Source organism: Pseudorca crassidens, chromosome 5 (genome assembly GCF_039906515.1).
Source record: "Pseudorca crassidens isolate mPseCra1 chromosome 5, mPseCra1.hap1, whole genome shotgun sequence".
Taxonomy (NCBI): Eukaryota; Metazoa; Chordata; class Mammalia; order Artiodactyla; family Delphinidae; genus Pseudorca; species Pseudorca crassidens.
The window spans coordinates 124,129,816-124,148,501 of record NC_090300.1 but is presented as its reverse complement, the minus strand read 5'-3'; the positions used below and the strand labels follow the sequence as shown (position 1 = coordinate 124,148,501).

The window sequence follows — 18,686 nt, the reverse complement described above, 5'->3', positions numbered from 1 at the left end:
AGACACCTTACATAAATTGAACACAAATCATTTGAAGAAGGCTAACTTTTTTCTCTTATGTCATTTTTTTGCTTTGCAGAAATGGCAGCATTATAGTCATATTTGACCTTCTCTTTGCCCAGTGGGTGTCAGATGAAAATGTAAAAGAAGAAATGATTCAAGGCATTGAAGCAAAGAAATCCAGCCAACTGGCCATTTTCCATATTGATGTGAACAGCATTGATATTACAGGTACCTGTGAACATTATTTGATTTCTTTGAATTGTTAAGCTATGAAATTAAAATTCTAGCTATGTATCAGGGGAGCAGTGGGATCACCCTGGACTTTAGAAACCTGTCTTATTGACTGAGGTAACACATTTACATAGTAAAAATAAAATATGGAGAAACTGTTTTGGAGAAAAATGTCAGTGAGAAAATGTTTGTAAAACATCAAACATCAAAAAGGTTCTGAAAATACTGGCATGCATAAATGTTTGTGGGTCTGATCACACTTTTGCCATTGGCCAAGCACACCCTGACTTTCCAGGAACCCTGCATTGGAAAGTGACACATTACTTTGTGATAGTCATATAGATATTATTAGATTACATAGTCAAGTGGCAAATCCAGTCTCTGACTGAGGACTTAAAAGAAGGGCTTCCCTGGTGGCGCAGTGGTTGAGAGTCCGCCTGCCAATGCAAGGGACACGGGTTCGTGCCCCGGTCCGGGAAGATCCCACATGCCACGGAGCAGCTAGGCCCATGAGCCATGGCCACTGAGCCTGCGCATCCAGAAAACCTGTGCTCCGCAACAGGAAAGACCACAAGAGTGAGAGGCCCGCATAACGCAAAAAAAAAAAAAAAAGGAAGGAAAGGAAGTAAAAAGAGGGGATTATGAGTTTGATTCATCCCAGTTACTTATAAAAAATAAAACTTTATTTTAAAATGATAAATAATTTTAAGATAAAAATAATCAAAGGGGAAGAGATATAGGGCATCAAATATAATAGCAAGACAATAATGCCTATCAATGTTAGGTTATTCTAAATTTTCCATTTTGGTTATTTCCCATTCAATTTAATTCAACAAACATGTATACATGTATACCGAGTCCTATTTTGGTTGAAAACAATAGTAAGTTGCCAGGCCCATCCAGATCCACAATCTCTTATCTGTAAACCTTCAGGCTAAATATGTCTTAGAATTCAGAAATTTTTAGATGTTAGAAAGCTCATCAATATATAAATATCCACATCAAGTGGAATAAAGGCAAACAGCTTATTGCCAGTTCAAATAGTTTTGCTTCAGAATGAGATGTCAGTATAGATTTGCCCTTAAAGGAAACATAAAAAAACATGCATTTTTAAAATTTTGTTATAGTGGATACAAAATTGCAGACCTCGAGTTGCTTTCCTTTACAACATGGGTTCATAAAGCACAGTACTCCTTCACTAAGCCCCCTACTATATCCTGCTGTGCCTGTTCAGTGAGAAGACAGCTCAGGCTCTTAAGTGCTTCTTCAACTGATGGTTTGGTCCCCTCTGGCATAGCTGCTGGAGCAGAGACTGTTTTGGATTTTTGTCTGATTCAAATGAGCTGAAAACTACTACTAACTATTATTAGCTACAACAGGTGGTTTTTCTATCAACACATTTACTCCTCATACCAATCTTATTACACAGTATCTTTACTACCCCCATTTTACAGATGAGACAACTAACATACAGAAAATTTAGCTATTCGAGGTGGATTGAGGATTCTGACCCACGCGGTCTTAGCCTAATATCTGCGCTCTTAGCACTTATATTAGAGTTTCTTTGTAATAGTTTTGTCTTTAAACAATGTTGATTATTTTTCAATAGTCAATTTTCTTCTAGAAAGGTGGTATCTTGCTATCTTTATTTGAATAGGCATCAGTTTCTGGAGGTCTGCTGAGGCAAATGAATTGACAGGTGTGCTGAAACTTATTTTCATGACTCTATGGTGGGACTATTTGGGAGAGGGGAGTTTGTGGTTTTAAAAACTTTATTTATTCAATAAAACTATATCCTTTGAATTAACTTAGAATAAGGATCATAAATTCAATAAACTATATCACAACATCAACTCAAGAATATGATCCAGAAGTTGAAGTTACATTTAACTTGTTGAACTACATTAAAACACATTTATAAACATAATTAATATAATTAACATAATCAACATAATTAATTTTAGGTATTTAAGTTTAATATTCACTTGCATCATGTGAATTTTCAAATTTATTACATTTTTAAATTGGTTAATAATTTCACAGATACCTTTGATTTTTATATAGTATACTGTCAAACCAAACATAGTGAAAATTAAAATATTATCTTCTTTATGAAAATATCTTATAAAACTTATTTTATCTTCTTCATCAATAATCTACCATATAACATTTATGAAACTGCTATAGATCTTTTAGAAAGAAGACAGTGCAGTAATGAAGAAATAACGTAATAAACAATCTAGTTAGTAGAAGAGGACATACCTCTTAACCCACTTACCATAAATATTGTTTTGAATGAAAACAAATTCATTAGATCATAAGATATGATTTTCTTTATTTTTAATATAGTCATCATTATATCTTTAAAAATATTAAACATGTTAATGGGTGAAGAAAATAGCTAGTTTTTATCTTTTATGTGAAAAGCACTTTATACTTAAACAGTACTTAGTTCCCTGTAGATATTATCATGTGTAAGATTATTTTGGCATCCATTTGTTTCAGTGCAAAACAATTGATTCTATGTCTGACAAGATATGGTGTGTTATATTGTCTCTCTTAAATATAAATTATTCTATATAATTATGATGAATAAATAGATATCTTTCTTAAATGGGTAAAATAAAGCAAATATTTTGCATAGGTAAATTTATAGAGAATACATAGAGATTCTGGAAATTCATCAAATGTATCACAATCAAATTATAATTAAATAAATAAATAGGAACATTCAGGATGAGAAAGGATGAAACGGAAACTCTGGTAGATCAGATGCCCTTTGAATGAATATTCAAACTGCACTCGATGTTTTGTAATATATTTCTACTCTAAACCCTAACGTCAAACCAACTTTATTCCAGCGTCTTTGGAGAATTTCTCTACGATGAGTCCTGCAACAACTTCAGGTCAGTACTTATGGCATTTCAAAATGTATAATTTGGTGATCATAAAACTTTATGACATTAGTCAAGGATTCAATATTTTTCTGGCAGCTCTTTCTAAATTAGATATTTAGTCTTCATATCAAAATGTATAAAGCATACATTTGGTTAGGAATAACATAGTTAATAATATTGCAAAGTTCATAGTGCCTAGTTATATATATAAGGATATGCATTTCCAATTCCAATGCTCCTTTCATATTTTAAATTCTATATATGTATGTATGCATATATGATGTGTGAGAGTGTGTTTGTGTGTGCGCATGTGTGTGATCTCAAAATATGGCTCTGATAATGCAGCCTTGGAAATGAAACCCTGACATTTGTAAGGTCATTATAAATGAGGGAAAGGAATTTAAAATATAATGAAATGATAACTTTCAAAATGTATCATACTCTTTGGAAAGGACAATCTAAAGTTTAATGTTAAATTTGCTCTATTCCAGCATTTTCTCCACCCTATGTTTCTAACTACAATTGGTCACTACCTCTTCACTTTGTCTTATCAAGATCATACTGACTATCAAAAGAGTGCTTTGAGAAATTATCAATCATTTAAAAACTAACCTGAGTTATGTTAAAATGGAAAATCATTCTGTTGTAGAAAAATTGAAGTCAAAAGATTTGAACACTAATCCTGTCTGTCAACTACCAGAATCACTGGGCATTTCACCTTCTGAAAATCTGCTTCCCATAAATTGTAAATAATAAAATTTTCTAAATATTTTAGAAGTCATCACAAGTATTGAATTCATATAAAAATGATTTTAAAGTGTAAATTGTTATAAAACTATAACCACATTACTTTTAGTGTTATCCATAATCATGACCATTTTTATAATATTTGAAAAATCTATTTGTTTGAAGTATCTACTTGGACCAGGTACCATATATATATATATATATATATATATATATATATATATATATATATATATATAACATCTTTATCGGAGTATAATTGCTTTTAAATGGTGTGTTAGTTTCTGCTTTATAACAAAGTGAATCAGTTATACATGTACATATATCCCCATATCTCTTCCCTCTTACGTCTCCCTCCCTCCCACCCTCCCTATCCCACCCCTCTAGGTGGTCACAAAGCACCCAGCTGATCTCCCTGTGCTATGTGGCTGCTTCCCACTAGCTATCTATTTTACGTTTGGTAGTGTATATATGTACATGCCACTCTCTTGCAAACATTATCTCATTTAGTTCTCAGAATGATTCTGTAGAGACTAATATTTTTTCCACTTAAAAATACATAAGGAATAAAGAATGTGCCCAGAGCCACACAGCTATTAATTATCAAAGTCAGGAATTAAAAAGAATTCCTCTGGACTCCAAAGCCCATGGTCTAAGCATAACTCAAGCTCCTATTTCAAACAATAGCAGATTAATCTAGAACATTTTAGTCTACAGCCATTATGAAATTAATGAATTCTTATGTTTAGTTATTGATAATTGACAAACATCATCTTCATTATTTAAAAAGTAAGCACATCTAAAAACCTCTGCTGTACAGCTCTAAAAATCAATAAAAACATAATAGATTTATTTTCAGCTACAGATACAAATGATGTATTCTTAAGTTAATAAATATTAATAATTCATAGTAATTTTTAAAACTCTCAAGTAAAATATTAAACAGAAGGAATTCCTAATAATCAGTTTTTAAATGTAATTGATATTTTTATGTCATTTATTTTTACAGACAAGCTAACTACCAGCAGTCCTCTGGCAACTCCAGATCAGTTTTAATATTATTTCTCTTATTTTAAAACAACTTTTTGCTAATATTTCATTTTGACTCCTGAGAATTCTCTGATAACACAGCAGTTAACAGTACCCTTATTTAATAGATAAGAAAACTAGAGCATCAAAGTTTATACTTTTAGCCTAATATTTTACCAAAAATTAACAATATATTTGAGGCAATCAAGGCCTGGATTATCTGATCTCACTTCAGTCCTTCATCTATTAGAGCCATGGTTATTACCTTTTGCTAAGAACACCACCAATAGGATCAAAATGTCTGCCAGAAAGGATGTAAGTTTCATAGGATGTGAGGGAATTTTTTCTCTAATTATTCTCTCTGCATGCAAGGGAGACATGCTTGCTCTTTCTCTTAACACGGTATGGTTGCCAAACCAGTACCAAAGTTGCCTTGGATTCATTCATTCAGCAATTTTTCATTAAATGCCTACCTTGTGCCAACTCCTGATATGTAACTGTAATGTGAAAATTTTTCTGGATTCCTAGTAATTGTCTACTGTACCTTTGTCTATGTGCTGGTTAACCAAAATGTCTTCTCTGGTCCTAACTTAATCTTCATGTTAAGTGGTCTGGATGTGAACCTAATCTCTTTAGGTAAACTCCATAAAGGCAATAGTGTGTGGATCGTCAGCTCCAAAAATAATACTGCCATTTTTATGTTATTAGAATTTATATCAAATGTTATATACATACAAGGAGAGAACATTTGTGAAATTATAAATGATCTCTGAGTAACACAATAATTCTTGGATAAAATGGTTGGTGTGATGTTTGAAAAGCAGAATGATATACGAATCATTAATCAAAATGCTTTATGAAACAAGTTATCCCACCTCTAAACCTATAGAGGTCTTTTATGGTAGGATAAGCCTGCCTGGGGTTGTATGTAGGTGTTAACCATATAGTAGCACAACATATTGAAAAATAAAACTGCTCTTCAGCCCATAGTCCCTTATCCAATGTAGAAAACTATTTATAGCCTCTAAAATCACCTTTCAACACACTTTCAAAAACTGATTTTAGGATCTATAGTGACTAATTCCTTTAATCTAAAATAAACTGAAAAAATAATTCTAATATATTTTGAGAAATTTATTTCTAAAACTTTAAAAGTCAGCAACAAATAGCTAAATTAGTGCTCTGTTTTCCATTTATCTGTCTGTTTACTGATTCACTGAGTGATTCAAATAACCCACAGTTATTGAGGACCTCTTAGGTATATAAAATGCTGTAAGAGAAATATGTGGAATGACTTAGTGGGGTAAAAAAATGTGTTAAAGCAAGAAATCCTTGGACTTAAGTTTTCCCCCTTACTCTCCTAAAGACAAACCCACCAAAATTATAAAAAGTGGCTGAACCATATGACCAATTCCTTGCAGGGCTATGTCTTGTCTAAAACGTCCATAAGAAATTTGTTCACACCAAAAAGGTCCTTGATAATTTGGTCCTGTCCAAAATCATTTGGCATGGACCAAATATGCTCATGGACATTTTATATAGGACCAAATTTTAAGGACCTTTTGGAATGAACCAAATGTCTTATGGACCAAAATATCTCACAGGCCAAAGGTCTTGTGACATATTGGCCAGTATCAAAAGTTGGCTAACAGCCCAGTTTCTTCTGGTCAAAGGAGATGGAGAATGGGGAACAGAGAGCATGAGGGTAATACTCAACCCTTACTTTTCTCTCCTAGGGAGTGGAATAGAAATCTCCTTTCCTACATATAAACTATAAGAATGGGATCAGTACGTATTTAGTCCTATCTTTCACTCTTTATGTAAGCATTTGATAATCAAAATGAAGACCAAAAAGTAACATACAATTTTCAAACATTGAAAGTGTGTGGGTGAATCCACCATAACCATTTCCACCAATTACTGTACACATCACTTTTGATAAGCTACCTAGTCTTCTTGAACTTTGTATTTATTATCTGAAAGACAAAGATTTAAATATATATCTTAGAGTGGTCGTGAAGAAGAGAAATAATACAAATACAAATTAATGACTGGCATAAAGAGGGACACATGTTAGATCCTTTCTCCTTTCCCCCTTCAGACTTAGATCAAAAAAAAAAAAAAGCAGCTGGATACTTTTTTAAAAACATTTTTCAAAAACTAAACTAAGGTTAAGACAAGATTACTGTATTCAGTAATGCTCATTTTAATCTGATCATTTATTTGACCAAAGAAACTCCATATCCAAAGCTTTCCTGTTATTAGAGACTGTACTAAATTACTTTACTCAATCCTCACAAAATTATAATAAGGTGAGCAGGTGGCAAAATATCACATTCCCTCTTTTACTGGATCCATGAGTCCCCAGTCATCCTTCCCATTTATTCCTCTCATATGTCAAGATACTATAAATCTATAGAAGGGAAAGAGACAATTAAACTTGAAAACCGCAGTTTCCAAGCAATAATTTATTATGAATATGCCTTTCAGGGATGTTAACTTTATTCTCATTTTTTATATGCCTGGAAGACAGAGTGTGAGAAAAATCAGCAAATGCATGCATCATATACCTGAGCGTTAGTAATATTATAAATTATGCCGCAGAGAATTTTTATATGATAGTTGGTACAAAGTCCATGAAGATTATGTTCTATTGCTCAACTGTCTTTGTTGCCAATTACTGTAAAGTTTTACTAACCCATTTGGAAGAGTAAAGGGAGAGATGGGAACTAAGGTTGAATTATACCGATTGATTTCTGGCTGCTACAGTGTGCCTGAGAGGGGCTCTTTTGGGCAATTGTTCATATGCTTGAAGGGTTTCTAGAATACAGCTTGTTCTAGTCTTTTGTTGCTTACTGTGTAGGCAATGATTGAGAAAAAAACAAAAGTTTCATTACCATGGGCTTTCTCAATCTCCAACAACATGCAATTTGCCACAATTCCATTATGTGGAGGGGTTTGGGGACTGAAGAAAAGGAACTGGCTGATTTGGTGAAGAACATAAAGTTGGGTCAAGAGAAGTTAAGGCAGAATTATACTCCTCAAATGAATTAATTACCCCAGGACAAGGACACAGGCACTGTAACCAACACCAAATGTATTTTGACTTTAAGTATTTTTTTTCTCTGCATTTGAGAAAAAAGTATACATATATTGCTAAGCACTGTCCTCTAACTTAAGACATTCCTATGTACGTGATAACAGAATTAAAGTATCTTTCCACTATAATTTCATTTGAATTGACCAGTCATAGTCTTACTAAATAGATTAAATTTGTTCTTTTAAAGTAGATGAGAATTTCTGTAAGGTGATATCTCTTTTTCTAATACAGTACAATGAAATGAACTTGGTCCCACAATGCTCAGCACAGAGTCTGCACAAAGTAAGCACAAGAGATTCCTCACCCCAAATCACTGGACATTGATATGACTGTGAATCACTCTGAAGTAATCACATTTCAGTGTGTACTGACTCCTTCATAATACAAATATAAACAGTTACTTAAAACCTTCCATTTGCAGAATTCCAAATAATACTAATTTACTGGTGGGTTTTCATAATTTGCCAAAAAATTAATATCCAGAAGATAAAATACCATATAGATATAAAAATATGCCAATTTTTTCCCACTCAAGAAAACAGCAACTAATATTCAGACAATTTGAACAGCTTTTAATAAACAGAACCAATTATTATTCTCTTTGTGCACATTTCCTTAAATAGAATTTCTTAACTCCTTTGCTAAAAATTCCCTCTTGAGAAGTACTGTACAGATTTCCTAGAAAAGAAGAAATACTAGAGCAAAAATTAAGGAATGAAATGGTAAACTAAGTAGTACACAAATCAAAGGACTCTAGTTTTAAGAATGGAAGGTCATTTAAAAAAACTGGCATCTGGATAATTTCTGTAATAGTTAATGTGTTAACCAATGGTTTTGTGGGGAATTGAAATCATATATGTGTACAAAAGGAGATGAGACAGAGACAGCAGACTAGGTAAAAATAAAATCTGATAAAATCCCAAAACACACTTCCTTTATATAGCAAAACAATATTCATATTTTCCATATTGGTATTTATTTTTTAACATTTTTATTGGAGCATAATTGCCTTACAATATTGTGTTAGTTTCTGCTGTATAACAAAGTGAATCAGATATATGTATACATATATACCCATATCTCCTCCCTCTTGTGTCTCCCTCCCACCCTCCCTATCCCACGCCCCTAGGTAGTCACAAAGCACCGAGCTGATCTCCCAGTGCTATGCGGCTGATTCCCACTAGCTATCTATTTTATGTTTGGTAGTGTATATATGTTCATGCCACTCTCTTACTTTGTCCCAGCTTACCCTTTCCCCTTCCCAGTATCTTCAAGTCCATTCTCTACGTCTGCGTCTTTATTCCTGTCCTGCCCCTATGTTCTTCAGTACCATTATTATTATTATTATTTAGATTGCATATACATGCATTAGCATACAGTATTTGTTTTTCTCTTTTTGACTTTCTTCACTCTGTATGACAGATTCTTAGTCCATCGACCTCACTACAAAGAACTCAATTTTATTTCCTTTTATGGCTGAGTAATATTCCATTATATATATGTGCCACATCTTCTTTATCCATTCACCTGTCGATGGACATTCAGGTTGCTTCCATGTCCTGGCTATTGTGAATAGAGCTGCAATGAACACTGTGGTACTTGACTATTTTTGAACTATGGCTTTCTCAGGGTATATGCCCAAGAGTGAGATTGCTGGGTCGTATGACAGTTCTATTTTTAGTTTTTAAAGGAAACTCCATGCTGTTCTCCACAGTGGCTGTAACAATTTACACTCCCACCAACAGTGCAAGAGGGTCCCCATCTCATCACACCCTCTCCAGCATTTATTGTTTGTAGATTTTTTGATTATAGCCATTCTGACTGCTGTGAGGTGATACCTCATTGTAGTTTTGATTTGCATTTCTCTAATGATTAGTGATGTTGAGCATCCTTTCATGTGTTTGCTGGCAAACTATATATCTTCTTCGGAGAAATGTTTATTTAGGTTTTCTGCCCATTTTTGGACGGGGTTGTTTGTTTTTTGGATATTGAGTTGCATGAGCTGCTTGTAAATTTTGGAGATTAATCCTCTGTCAGTTGCTTCAATTGCAAATATTTTCTCCCATTCTGAGGGTTGTCTTTTCAGCTTGTTTATGGTTTCCTTTGCTCTGCAAAAGCTTTTAAGTTTCATTAGGTCCCATTTGTTTATTTTTGTTTTTATTTCCATTTCTCTAGGAGGAGGGTCAAAAAGGTTCTTGCTGTGATTTATATCATAGAATGTTCTGCCTATGATTTCCTCTAAGAGTTTGATAGTGTCTGGCCTTACATTTAGGTCTTTAATCCATTTTGAGTTTATTTTTGTGTACGGTGTTAGGGAGTGTTCGAATTTCATTCTTTTATGTGTACCTGTCCAGTTTTCCCAGCATCACTTATTGAAGAGGCTGTCTTTTCTCCATTGTATATTCTTGCCTCCTTTATCAAAGATAAGGTGACCATATGTGCGTGGGTTTATCTCTGGGCTTTCTATCCTGTTCCATTGATCTATATTTCTGTTTTCTTGCCAGTACCATATTGTCTTGATTACTGTAGCTTTGTAGTATAGTCTGAAGTCCAGGAGCCTGATTCTTCCAGCTTGGGTTTCCTTTCTCAAGATTGCTTTGGCTATTCATGGTCTTTTGTGTTTCCATATAAATTGTGATTTTTTTTTTTTGTTCTAGTTCTGTGGAAAATGGCATTGGTAGTTTGATAGTGATTGCATTGAATCTGTAGATTGCTTTGGGTAGTAGAGTCATTTTCACAAAGTTCATTCTTCCAATCCAAGAACATGGTATATCTCTCCATCTGTTTGTGTCATCTTTAATTTCTTTCATCAGTGTCTTGTATTTTTCTGCACACAGGTCTTTTGTCTCTTTAGGTAGGTTTATTTCTAGGTATTTTATTCTTTTTGTTGCAATGGTAAATGGGAGTGCTTCCTTAATTTCTCTTTCAGATTTTTCATCATTAGTGTATAGGAATGCAAGAGATTTCTGTGCATTCATCTTGTATCCTGCGACTTTACCAAATTCATTGATTAGCTCTCGTAGTTTTCTGGTAGCATCTTTAGGATTCTCTATGTATAGCATCATGTCATCTGCAAGCAGTGACAGTTTTACTTCTTTTCTGATTTGGATTCCTTTTATTTCTTTTTCTTCTCTGATTTCCGTGGCTAAAACCTCCAAAACTATAATAATATTGGTGAGAGTGGCAACCTTGTCTTGTTCCTGATCTTAGTGGAAATGCTTTCAGTTTTTCACCATTGAAAACAATGTTGGCTGTGGGTTTGTTATATATGGCCTTTATTATGTTGAGGTAAGTTCCCTTCATGCCTACTTTCTGGAGAGTTTTTATCATAAATGGGTGTTGAATTTTGTTGAAAGTGTTTTCTACATCTGTAGAGATGATCATATGGTTTTTCTCCTTCAGTTTATTAATCTGGTTTATCACATTGATTGATTTGTGTATAATGAAGAATCCTTGCATTCCTGGGATAAACCCAACCTGATCATGGTGTATGATCCTTTTAATATGCTGTTGGATTCTGTTTGCTAGTATTTTGTTGAGAATTTTTGCATCTATGTTCATCAGTGATATTGGCCTGTAGTTTTCTTTCTTTGTGACATCTTTATCTAGTTTTGATATCAGGTTGATGGTGGCCTTGTAGAATGAGTTTGGGAGTGTTCCTCCCTCTGCTATATTTTGGAAGAGTTCGAGAAGGATAGGTGTTAGCTCTTCTCTAAATATTTGATAGAATTCACTTGTGAAGCCATCTGGTCCTGGGCTTTTGTTTATTAGAAGATTTTTAATCACAGTCTCAATTTCAGTGCTTGTGATTGGTCTGTTTATATATTCTATTTCTTCTTGATTCAGTCTCAGGAGGTTGTGCTTTTCTAAGAATTTGTCCATTTCTTCCAGGTTGTCCATTTTATTGGCATATACTTCCTTGTAGTAATCTTTCGTGATCCTTTGTTTTTTTGCAGTGTCAGTTGTTACTTCTCCTTTTCATTCTTAATTCTATTGATTTGAGTCTTCTCCCTTTCTTTCTTGATGAGTCTGGCTAATGGTTTATCAATTTTGTTTATCTTCTCAAAGATCCAGCTTTCAGTTTTATTGATCTTTGCTACTGTTTCCTTCATTTCTTTTTCATTTATTTCTGATCTGATCTTTATGATTTCTTTCCTTCTGCTAACTTTGGGGTTTTTTTTTTTGTTCTTTCTCTAATTGCTTTAGGTGTAAGGTTAGGTTGTTTCTTTGAGATATTTCTTGTTTCTTGAGGTAGGATTGTATTGCTATAAACTTCCCTCTTAGAACTATTTTGCTGCATTCCATAGGTTTTGGGTCATCATGTTTTCATTGTCATTTGTTTCTAGGTATTCTTTGATTTCCTCTTTGACTTCTTCAGTGATCTCTTGTTTATTTAGTAGTGTATTGTTTAGTCTCCATGTGTTAGCATTTTTTGCAGATGTTTTCCTGTAATTGATATCTTGTCTGATAGTGTTGTGGTTGGAAAAGATACTTGATACAATTTCAATTTCCTTAAATCTATCAAAGCTTGATTTGTGACCCAAGATATGATCTATCCTGGAGAATGTTCCATGAGCACTTGAGAAGAAATTGTATAATGTTATTTTTGGATGGAATATCCTATAAATATCATTTAAGTCCATCTTGTTTAATTTATCATCTAAAGCTTGTGTTTCCTTATTTATTTTCATTTTGGATGATCTATTTGTGAAAGTGGGGTATTAATGTCCCCTATGATTATTGTATTACTGTTGATTTCCCCTTTCATGGTTGTTAGCATTTCCTGTATGTATTGAGGTGCTCCTATGTTGAGTGCATAAATATTTATAATTGTTATATCTTCTTCTCAGATTGATCCCTTGATCATTATGTAGTTTCCTTCTTGGTCTCTTGTAATAGTCTTTATTTTAAAGCCTATTTTGTCTGATATGAGAATGGTTACACCAGCTTTTTTTGATTTCCATTTGCATGGAATATCTTTTTCCACTCGCTCACTTTCAGTCTGTATGCGTCCCTAGGTCTGAAGTGGGTGTCTTGTAGACAGCATATATACAGGTCGTGTTTTTGTATCCATTCAGCCAGTCTACGTCTTTTGATTGGAGCATTTAATCCATTTACATGTAAGGTAGTTATCGATATGTATGTTCCTGTTACTATTTTCTTAATTGTTTTGGGTTTGTTATTGTAGGTCTTTTCCTTCTTTTGTGTTTCCTGCCTAGAGAAGTTCCTTTAGCATTTGTTGTAAAGCTGGTTTGGTGGTGCTGAATTCTCTTAGCTTTTGCTTGTCTGTAAAGGTTTTAATTTTTCTATCAAATCTGAATGAGATCCTTGCTGGGTAGAGTAATCTTGGTTGTAGATTTTTCTCTTTCATCACTTTAAATATGTCCTGCCACTCCCTTCTGGCTTGCAGAGTTTCTCCTGAAAGTGCAGCTGTAACCTTATGGGGATTCCCTTATATGTTATTTCTTGTCTTTCACTTGCTGCTTTTAATATTTTTTCTTTGTATTTACTTTCTGATAGTTTGATTAATATGTGTCTTGGCATGTTTCCCCCTGGATTTATCCTGTAAAGGACTCTCTGCACTTCCTGGACTTGATTGACTATATCCTTTCCCAAACTAGGGAAGTTTTCAACTATAATCTCTTCAAATATTTTCTCAGTCCCTTTCTTTTTTCTTCCTCTTCTGAGACCCCTATGATTTGAATGTTGGTGCATTTAATATTGTCCCAGAGGTCTCTAAGACTGTCCTCAATTATTTTCATTCTTTTTTCTTTATTCTGTTCTGCTGTAGTTATTTCCACGATTTTATCTTTCAGGTCATTTATCGGTTCTTCTGCCTCAGTTATTCTGCTATTGATTCCTTTTGGAGAATTTTAATTTTCATTTATTGTGTTTTTCATCACTGTTTGTTTGCTCTTTAATTCTTCTAGGTCTTTGTTAAACATTTCTTGTATTTATTCTATTTCCACGATTTTGGATCACCTTTACTATCATTACTCTGAGTTGTTTTTCAGGTAGACTGCCTATTTCCTCTTCATTTGTTTGGTCTGGTGGGTTTTTACCTTGCCCCTTCATTTGCTGTGTGTTTTTCTGTCTTCTCATTTTGCTTAACTTACTGTGCTTGCGGTCTCCTTTTAGTAGCCTGCAGGTTCATAGTTCCTGTTGTTTTTGGTGTCTGCCCCAGTGGCTAAGGTTGATTCAATGGGTTGGGTAGGTTTCCTGGTGGAGGGGACTGGCACCTGTGTTCTGGTGGATGAGGCTGGATCTTGTCCTTCTGGTGGGCAGGACCATGTCTGGTGATGTGTTTTGTGGTGTCTGTGACCTTATTATGATTTTAGGCAGCCTCTCTGCTAATGCGTGTGATTGTGTTCCTGTATTGCTAGTTGTTTGGCATAGGGTGTCCAGCACTGTAGCTTGCTGGTCGTTGAGTGGAGCTGGGTCTTAGCATTGAGCAGGAGATCTCTGGGAGAGCTTTCACAATTTTATATTATGTGGAACCAGGAGGCCTCTGATGGACCAATGTCCTGAACTTGGCTCTCCCACCTCAGAGGCACTGGCCCGACACACGGCCAGAGCACCAAGACCCTGTCAGCCACACGGCTCAGAAGAAAAGGGAGAAAAAAAGAAAAAATAAAATAAAATAAAGTTATTAAAATAAAAAAAGTTGTTAAAAATAAAAAAAATTAAAAGTAATAAAAATAAAGGAAAGAAAGAAAGAAGAGAGCAATCAAACCAAAAAACAAATCCACTAATGATAACAAGCATTAAAGATTATACTAAAAACACAACAATATATGGACAGACAGAACCCTAGGATAAATGGTACAAGCAAAGCTACACAGACAAAATCACCCAAAGAAGCATACACATACACACTCACAAAACGAGAAAAAAGAAATATATATATATATATATATATATATATATGTAGAGAGCTACCAAATCAATAAACAAATCTACCAATGATAATAAACTCTAAATACTAACCTAAGATAAACATAAAACCAGAAATCAATTAAATGCAGAAAGCAAACCCTAAGTCTACAGTTGCTCCCAAAGTCCACTGCCTCAATTTTGGGATGATTCGTTGTCTATTTAGGTATTCCACAGATGCAGGGTACCTCACGTTGATTGTGGAGGTTTAATCCGCTGCTCCTGAGGCTGCTGGGAGAGATTTCCCTTTCTCTTCTTTGTTCACACAACTCCCGGGGTTCAGCTTTGGATCTGGAACCCCTCTGCGTGTAGGTCGCCTGAGGGCGTCTGTTCTTCCCTTAGACTGGACGGGGTTAAAGGAGCAGCTGATTCGGGGGCTCTGGCTCACTCAGGCCGGGGGGAGGGAGGGGCACGGAGTGCAGGTCGAGCCTGCGGAGGCAGAGGCCGGTGTGACGTTGCACCCGCCTGAGGCGCGCCATGTGTTCTCCTGGGCAAGTTGTCCCTGGATCACGGGACACTGGCAGTGGCGGGCGGCAGAGGCTCCCGGGAGGGGAGGTGGGGATAGTGACCTGTGCTCGCACACAGGCTTCTTGGTAGCGGCAGCAGCAGCCTTAGCGTCTCCTGCCCGTCTCTGGGGTCTGCTCTGATAGCCGCAGCTCGTGCCCGTCTCTGGAGCTCCTTTAAGCGGCGCTCTCAATCCCCTCTCCTCGCGCACCAGGAAACAAAGAGGCAAGAAAAAGTCTCTTGCCTCTTCGGCAGGTCCAGACTTTTCCCGGACTCCCTCCCGGCTAGCTGTGGCGCACTAACCCCTTTTGGCTGTGTTCACGCAGCCAATCCCAGTCCTCTCTCTGAGGTCTGACCTCCGAAGCCCGAGCCTCAGTTCCCAGCCCCACCCGCCCCGGCGGGTGAGCAGACAAGCCTCTCGGGCTGGTGAGTGCCGGTCGGCACTGATCCTCTGTGCGGGAATCTCTCTGCTTTGCTGTCTGCACCCCTATTGCTGTGCTCTCCTCGGTGTCTCTGATGCTTCCACCCTGCCCACCCATCATCTCCGCCTGCAAAGGGGCTTCCTAGTGTGTGGAAACCTTTCCTCCTTCACAGCTCCCTCCCACTGGTGCAGGTCCTGTCCCGATCCTTTTGTCTCTGTTTTTTTCTTTTTTCTTTTGCCCTACCCAAGTACATGGGGAGTTTCCTGCCTTTTGGGAGGTCTGAGGTCTTCTGCCAGCGTTCAGTAGGTGTTCTGAAGGAGCTGTTCCACTTGTAGATGTATTTCTGATGTGTTTGTGGGGAGGAAGGTGATCTCCATATCCTACTCCTCCGCCATCTTGAAGGTCTCCCCCCCATGTTGGTTTTGATATGAGGAACTTCTCTTTATTCATGGACCAAGACAGCTGAAGTGTGTTTATATACCAGAATGTGAAGATAGAGTACAATCTTGACATAATATAATATTTCCACCTTCAAATCAAAATATTTCAAACTAGAGTTATTTTCTAATCCCACCAGCTGTTTCTCTTATAATCACTAACATGACTAATGACCGTTGGTAATTCAACTGGCCACTCCAAAAGTGGACTTACCATCCTTAGCATCCCCTTAGCCACCGCTCTCTGATCAGGGGCACATCTGGTCACTAAAGCTCATCAATTCTACTTATAAAATAGCGGTTGGAATATGCCCCATCTCTTGTGCAAGTGCAAGAGTTGAGTTCCAACCCTCATCAACTTTCACCTTGACCATTGAAACAGTTTCTCAATTGGTCTGCTCTGAAGAGATTCTCCACTTGGTCCTGGAATTGTCTTTATGGAACATGGACTGGTCATATCACATATATATGTAAACACTTTCAATGCCATTGCTTATAGAAAAATACTTTAATATGTTAAAAGATTTTTAAAAAGTCCCCCAGAATTTGGCACTAAACTCCCTTCCTGCCATAGCTTCAATTAACATCCCAACATCTAGATAGAGTCCTCTGTTCTGCATATATTAATATGCTCTTGTCATATCACTATGTATACATTTCACATACCTCTCTTCCTTGTGTATTTCTAAGCATCCTTCAAAATTTAGTTTATGTGAAGATGCTTTCAATCCCTGCCTCAGAAGGAAAATAATCCATTGTGTAGCCCAGTCTTTGATGTCCTCATATCACTTTTTTCTACATCATTTAAAAAATTTATTAGTTAATGAACCAGTCTCCAACTAAACTCCAAGCTCCATGAGAATAGCCTCTGCCTTACTCATCCTTTTATCTCTATCCCTTAAAAATCCATGACACAAAGTAGAAATAAATACTTGTAGAGTGAATGAATGATCATTAATGAAATCAAAAGATCCCAAGGGGTGTCACTTGCCAGTGTGGTTTTGAAATTCACTCTATAAAGTTCCATAAGCAACAGACAAAATATGAAACATCAGGAAGTGAAGTTCCCATGAGAAGCATTAGATTAGACAAAATTATAATTTTCCTAGTTATATCCCCAAATCTATTCTTATAGATGCTGAACACTTAGAATTCTATTAACAACTGTTAAAATGAGACTTAGAATTTCTAGAATAATGCCCTTTTTTCTCATTTATTTATTTATCAAGCATTTATGGAATACTATCAACACTATGCCTTTCATGGATTAGGGACTCAACAATTAAGGACTCTCTTGATGAGTATCTCATATATATCTCATAATATGCATATGTGTTTATTCAATACAATTTTTATCAATTATTATTCTCTTAAGTGGGAGTATTTTGTCATTTGGGAATGGCTCTGGTTTTTATCCTTTCCTATTTTAGATGTTAGGTGATCCTTGAATTTCCCAATGGTTTATATCCACATTAATTACAGACAATTACAAAAGTCCAATTTAGTTGTATATATACTCAGCAACCCTGTCCATAATGTTCCTAATTAAGTATTACCTTAGCAGATTTATTGACAGAAGCACTTTTCTTTCTCCAATTAATTTCTTGGAGTATAAGGAGAAATTTCAGAATCAAATATATGTTTAAAACCCAGCAGATGGCAGTGTAATGCTGGTTTTAAGATTAAGAACAATAACAAAAAATGTTATTGAGCTTAAAGATTTTCCAAAAAGTTTAAACTGTCATTGTTATTCTAATCATAGACAAAAAATATTCAAATTCTCACATTGCTTAGAAAATAAAAACATATGTGTTTATCTAGTGGGCATACAAATATATTTTTAGAATTGCACCTAAAATTTCCAAGTCAATTTCTAGAAGTAAAATGTGTTTCTCAGTCCATCTCTATATCTAGAAATGTGGAAGAGGAGAAGGGGAAGGACAGGACAGGCTGAGAGGTACAAATTGATCAGATCATGGCCAGAGTATGGCATGGAGTCCTTCAGGGCCATGTTTGCACCTTTCCCCCTAAGAACCTCTGATTCAAGAAGTGAGGAGATATTGAACAGAAATAACCTTTGGGTTCCTCATGCTCAATGCGCTGGGAATTTTAAGTGTTTTATTTTACTATAAAATAGCTTTCTTTGACAAATTTTACTCTGCAGGATACAAACCTTGACTTCAGCCACTATATTTTCAAATGATAAGTTTATAAGTAAATGAAGTGGCTACTAGATACTGCAGATGATGTGATACATATTCCAATAAATTGTCCCACATTACACATTACAATCCTAGGAGGTGTAAATATTGGTGACTAAATGTCCAAACTGTAGTACTGATTTGTGGAGGTTAAAAATCAACAAAATAAACATCATATTTGA

General features: G+C 35.5%; 1 protein-coding gene across 2 annotated transcripts in view; it reads left to right on the top strand.

Annotated features, from left to right (window-relative positions):
* TMPRSS15 (transmembrane serine protease 15) overlaps positions 1-18,686 on the top strand; it is a 130,669-nt gene that overhangs the window by 9,270 nt on the left and 102,713 nt on the right. The window contains exons 4-6 of one of the 2 annotated variants that reach the window (XM_067737287.1): positions 80-231; positions 3,096-3,140; positions 4,888-4,921. In XM_067737287.1, coding sequence (XP_067593388.1) covers positions 80-231; positions 3,096-3,140; positions 4,888-4,921 — 231 coding nt within the window. The remainder of the gene's footprint in view (positions 1-79; positions 232-3,095; positions 3,141-4,887; positions 4,922-18,686) is intronic. The other variant, XM_067737288.1, reaches the window with a different exon arrangement.